This window comes from Neoarius graeffei, chromosome 5 (assembly GCF_027579695.1).
Source record: "Neoarius graeffei isolate fNeoGra1 chromosome 5, fNeoGra1.pri, whole genome shotgun sequence".
Classification (NCBI taxonomy): Eukaryota; Metazoa; Chordata; class Actinopteri; order Siluriformes; family Ariidae; genus Neoarius; species Neoarius graeffei.
Genome location: NC_083573.1, coordinates 33102342 through 33108341, shown reverse-complemented (window position 1 = coordinate 33108341; position 6000 = coordinate 33102342). Strand labels below are relative to the sequence as shown.

The 6000-nt window shown below is 43.0% G+C and overlaps 1 protein-coding gene across 4 annotated transcripts in view; it reads right to left on the bottom strand.

Annotated features, from left to right (window-relative positions):
* Positions 1 to 6000, bottom strand: part of si:ch211-154o6.3 (uncharacterized protein LOC563854 homolog) — a 103744-nt gene that overhangs the window by 43633 nt on the left and 54111 nt on the right. For all 4 annotated transcript variants that reach the window (XM_060921567.1, XM_060921568.1, XM_060921569.1 and 1 more), the window contains 4 exons: positions 4268 to 4383; positions 2074 to 2228; positions 1778 to 1901; positions 1516 to 1637 (listed from right to left, as the gene is read on the bottom strand). In XM_060921567.1, coding sequence (XP_060777550.1) covers positions 1516 to 1637; positions 1778 to 1901; positions 2074 to 2228; positions 4268 to 4383 — 517 coding nt within the window. The remainder of the gene's footprint in view (positions 1 to 1515; positions 1638 to 1777; positions 1902 to 2073; positions 2229 to 4267; positions 4384 to 6000) is intronic.

The following is a 6000-nucleotide window of genomic DNA, read 5'->3' as shown; positions in this document are numbered from 1 at the left end:
TCTTGGGGTATGTCTCTATTAGCTTAGCACATCTAGCCACTGGGATTTTTGCCCATTCCTCAAGGCAAAACTGCTCCAACTCCTTCAAGTTAGATGGGTTGTGTTGGTGGACAGCAATCTTCAAGTTATGCCACAGATTCTCAATTGGATTGAGGTCGGGGCTTTGACTAGGCCATTCCAAGACATTTAAATATTTCCCTTTAAACCACTCCAGTGTAGCTTTAGCAGTATGTTTAGGGTCATTGTCCTGCCGGAACGTGAACCTTCGTCCCAGTCTCAAACCTCTGGCCGTATTTAGTGCCATCCATCTTTCCTTCAGTCCTGACCAGCTTTTCTGTCCCTGCAGATGAAAAACATCCTCACAGCAAGCAAGCAAGCACAACTTTACTCATCACACACTTGTGAAATTTCCTCTCTGCATTTAACCCATCTGAAGCAGTGAACACACACATACACGCACACATGAGCAATGAGCACACACACATACCCAGAGCAGTGGGCAGCCATGTTAACAGTGCCCGGGGAGCAGTTGGGAGTTAGGTGCCTCGCTCAAGGGCACCCCAGCCCAAGACCGTCCCATATTAACCTAACCATATGTCTTTGGACTGTGGGGGAAACCGGAGCACCCGGAGGAAACCCACGCAGACACGGGGAGAACATGCAAACTCCACACTGAAAGGCCCTCACCGGCCACTGGGTTCGAACCCAGAACATTCTTGCTGTGAGGCGACAGTGCTAACCACTACACCACCGTGCCACCACCATGCTTCACTGTAGGAATGGTGTTCTCAGGGTGTTGGGTTTGCACCACACATGGCATTTCCCATGATGGCCAAAAAAATCAATTTTAGTCTCATCTGACCAGAGAATCTTCTTCCATGTGTTTGGGGAGTCTGCCACATGCTGTTGGGGCAAACTCCAAACATGTTTTCTTAAGCAATGACTATTTTTCCGGCCACTCTTACATAAAGCCCCGCTCTGTGGAGTGTACGGCTTAAAGTGGTCCTATGGACAGATACTCCCATCTCCGCTGTGGATCTTTGCAGCTCCTTCAGTGTTATCTTTGGTGTCTTTGTTGCATCTCTGATTAATGCCCTACTTGCCTGGTCTGTGAGTTTTGGTGGGTGGCCTTCTCTTGTCAGGTTTGCAGTGGTGCCATTTTCAACAAAAGGTGGCTCTACAAAGTATTGACTTGGGGGGGGCTAATAGAGACATACCCCAAGAGACTTGCAGCTGTAATTGCAGCAAAAGGAGGCTCTACAAAGTATTGAATCGAGGGGGTGAATACCTATGCACACTCCAGATTTCTGTTTTTTCATCTTAATTATTGTTTGTGTCACAATAAAACAACAATTTGCACCTTTAAAGTGGTAGGCATGTCGTGTAACCCTCCAAAAATCCATTTTAATTCCAGCTTGTAATGCAACAAAACAGGACAAACACCAAGGGGGGGTGAATACTTTTGCAAGACACTGTATATATATATATATATCTCCAGTATGTCTGTGTGTGTACCTAATTTCCTGCAGTATTCCGCGGGTGGTGTACTAAGACAAGTGACGCCACCGCTGTGACCTCCAAGATTGTGCTGCTCCGTTGCCGTGGGAACATGCCACACCTTCACTGTGGTATCACGACTTGTGAAAGAAGAGTATCGCATGAAGCTGTGATTTCATGGTCTATTAAAGTCATATATCCAATTATCGCCTATACAATTACTCATCGACTTTAAAAATAAATAAATAAAATTAAATAAAATAAAACCACCTTCCAGTACCTGCCAGAAATCACAAGGTTGTCCACGGCAGTTACGCAGGTGATGATGTCACTGTGACCTTTTAGAGTCCTAAGACGAAACTTGGCCTTTTCCCACAATGCTTTAAGGGATGTGAATTCATCATCTGGAAGAGAGAAATACAGAGCCTTATTTTTCAGTCAAGAATACAAGGAAATTTGATACTAAATTTGAATTACGCATCACATGCCAGAGTCAGACAGAAATAAACACACTCGAGTGAGATGTGGAGCTTTCAGATGTCTGAGCATGAATAAAAGGAGGAGTGTGTGTTTGACCTGGGTCTGGGAGCTTCTGGCTTTGTCCTCCATGCTCTCGCTCTTTTATCTCCTTCTCCGCTACACTTTTTCTTTTATCCTCCTTCTCCTGGTGGTCTTCACGCACCAGCTTCACAGCAGGAGTGTGGTCTGTGTCCTGCTCTGTTCCATTCTCTCTGTGGCCAACAACAGCAAACAACAGAATGAAACAAAGAATATTCATTCATTCATTCATCTTCAGTAACAGCTTTGTCTTGGTCAGGGTCACAGTGGATCCATGGATTAAAGCAAAAAAAAAATATTTGACTGAAAATTTACGGGGTGGGGGGGTTATGGGTGGATTTCGATGAAATTCTGAGAATGGTTAACTTAGAACTGATAACTTTATTATCAATTAATTGATGGATTAATATATCCAATTTATTGTTGAGTGATTCTTCACCATTGTTCGTTTTTGAGATAAAAGCACAGACACGTATTTTCTGTGCACAAACACGATCAGCCATAGATGGACTGACCTCCGTTGAGGTGAGACTTGCTCCTGGTAAAGAAGAGGTGTGCTGAAGACCCCTTACATTGGCCTTGTGGCTGGCTTCCAGTTGATGGCGCGACAGCACTTTCTTTCCATTGCTTCCGTATATTATTTTTTTGTGGCAAACCACACAAATGCAAGCGCCTGGAATGTTTAGTTTTTTGCACCATGAACTAAATGGCTTTCCGTTTTCACCTATTTCGTACAGCCAAGCCCACCTCCACTTGTTTTTTACACCTTTATCGATGGCAGACACATCAGTGCCTTCTTTCATGTAAAGCGCAGCCATGCTGCCGAAACCGAAAGCAGAATGACATGCTCCTCTGTGCTCGACGTCAATATAGAAAAAAGTTTGGATCTTCGCTTAAATTAAAATTGGGGTTTGACCTTACTTTGTGTTGAATACGACTTCAAAAACAATTCAAGATTTTATTAAGAGAAACATTGTGGCCAACACGAGTGTTAAGTTACCTAAAAGATCGCGTGACGTTGGCTGCTATCTACTTTGCGTTCGTTCTCATTTTCCTCCATCATTTCATAGGCCAGAAACAGATGTTTTGACGTAATTTAACTTAGTAGGCTATGATTATTATTTAACCGTAGTCTTCTAGACATTTTGACTGTTTGGGGCATTGAACGCTGGTGTATGATTTTCAGGGAATAAAGTTTAGCGCATGTCGGAACATCATTGCGCTTGCAGCCTCCAACTCCTCAAACATCCTTTAAATTGTGATATAACGTAGGCTATAAGGCACGGTTCTAACATACCTTACACATGGGCCTAACGAAAATAATAATTGTTGGGGCGTCTGCTGATTTGTTAGTTATAAATTTAGGTCTAATTACTTCTGACAGTCTGCAAGCATTGCACCGTCGGGTCTTCAAGTCTGGCTGAAGCAGAGGAGCGGGCTTTCCGGGGTTTATTTTTTATTTTTTTTAACATGCTCTATTTCTATATGTCCAAGTTTGAACTAAGTCATTTTGGCAAGATTTAATTTAATATAAAACAGAAATGGTCAGACACAAGCACGCCAAGCACATGGGAATGTATTTTGCCAATTTTGACAGCGCATGTTTTTTTAATGCCGCACCGTAGACAGCGAACGTTTAAACATGATCAAACATAGGAAATGAACGACACAAAGCATGGCTCAAAAACAAAAAAGTTAAATAAACCCTGCTGATAGTTGATGGTGTTGCAACACATCAGTGTTATAACCCAATCTCTACCCAACCACCCATCATTTTAATTCTCCTCGGATCAGCACCGACCTCACATTTGGCCTTGGGAGAGTTGTTGACGGAAATCTGTCACATGACGGAAAACTTTAATCCATGTGGATCAGGATCCTATCCCAGGAACACTGGGCATGAGGCATGAATACACACTGGATGGGAAGCCAGACTAGCCCAAGACATTCCGTTCATACAATAACCACTGACTCCATAACCATTGTTGGTGTGTGTGTGTGTGTGTGTGTGTGTGTGTGTGCATGAACATCCTCTACACTACTTTGTTATAACAAACATGACTGCATATAGAAAGTGTTAATAACTGCAGCGCACCAATGAGACAGAAAGAGAAGAAATAGCTGTGGGCAACAGGAGGTGCATTTCACACACTCTGTCCCTGACACACACATATGCATGCAAACACACACTGGTTGTCTCTCTGACGCTTACACTTGTCTTTTCATTTTATCCTCCTCTTCGCCTACAATACAGTGGGTTTGCTGCAGGCCAGAAAGTTGCAGCAGGAGCTCAGCCAATCTGCTGCGAAGCTCCTCCTTCTTTGACACCTGAGTGATGAGGTGAGATGAGATGAGATGGAAGGAAGGAAGGAAGGAAGGAAGGATGGAAGGATGGATGGATGGATGAAACAAAAAAAGGAAGGAGGGAAGGAAGAATGGATGGATAGAAGAAAGAAAGAAAGAAAGAAAGGAAGGAAGGAAGGAAGGAAGGAAGGAAGGAAGGAAGGAAGGAAGGAAGGAAGGAAGGAAAAGGATGGATGGAAGGAAGGAAAAAAGAAAGGAAGGATGGATGGATGGATGGATGGATGGATGGATGGATGGATGGATGGATGGATGGAAAAGAAAGGAAGGAAGAATGTATGAAAGAAAGAGAAAGAATGAATGGATGGATGGATGATGGATGGAAGGAAGAAACAGAAAGGAAGGAAGGAAGGAAGGAAGGAAGGAAGGAAGGAAGGAAAAGGATGGATGGATGGATGGATGGATGGAAGGAAGGATGACAAAGAAAGGAAGGAAGAATGCATGAAAGAAAGAAAGAATGGATGGATGGATGGATGGATGGATGGATGGATGGATGGATGGATGGATGGATGGAAGAAAGGGTGGAAAAAAGAAAGGATGGATGGATGGATGGATGGATGGATGGATGGAAGGAAGGATGGATAGAATGAAAAAAGGATGGATGAAAAAAGGATGGATGGATGAAAAAAGGATGGATGAAAGAAAGGAAGGAAGGAAGGAAGGAAGGAAGGAAGGAAGGAAGGAAGGAAGGAAGGAAGGAAAAAGAAAGGAATGAATGAATGAATGAATGAATGAAGGAAGGAAGGAAGGAAGGAAGGAAGGAAGCGGGAGAGAGGGGAGAGGGAGGGAAGGAGGGAGAGAGATAATTATGTTCTCTGCAGGCAAATTAATTTGAAGTAAATGAGAATCAAGCAACCAAAAGACAATTAGCATGATTACAGTTCTTATCTTGCATTTAGAAATTCAAATCTCAAATTCATCTGCTAAATAAGTAGTATAGTACTCTGAAGGGTACAGTACCGGTCAAAAGTTTGGACACACCTTCTAATTCAACGTTTTGTTTTGTTTTATTAATTAAAAGACACTGCATGTCTTAAAGTAATGCTGGACTGCCTCTGCTCAGGTTCACATACATGCCGCTCTTGGTAAACCCAGGAGAGGACGAGATCTCGCAAATCATCTTCATTTACTTCTTCAATTCCTTTCTGCAGTCCTTTCAGGTACCGTAGACCTTAGTTACCTGAGCTGAAGGTGAAGCAGGGTCCAAATCAGAAGGTGTTGATACATTTATGATAACAGCAGCTCTGGAAGTAGTGCGGTTATTGGGAAATAATTAACTTCAGTTAAATCATTAACTGTCTGCACCGCAGCACCCTGGCACTGATTATTTTCTGGAAATGTTCTTTGCACACTTAATACTGTAGCTGCATCTCAAATGGCATTAAACAACCTCCACAGGACTGACCACGAATTTAAAACTCAGAATAATCCAATTTCAGAGTTTTACAGACTGTGTCTTTAACTCACTCCGGCGTGAGGTGTGCGAGTGTGGAATTGTAAAAGCAGGAACTGGGCTGGAGTTCAGGTTTCTGTTTGTGAAGTTCCAGGTTGATGGGATGTGTGTAGCGAGTACTGAGGTTCGGG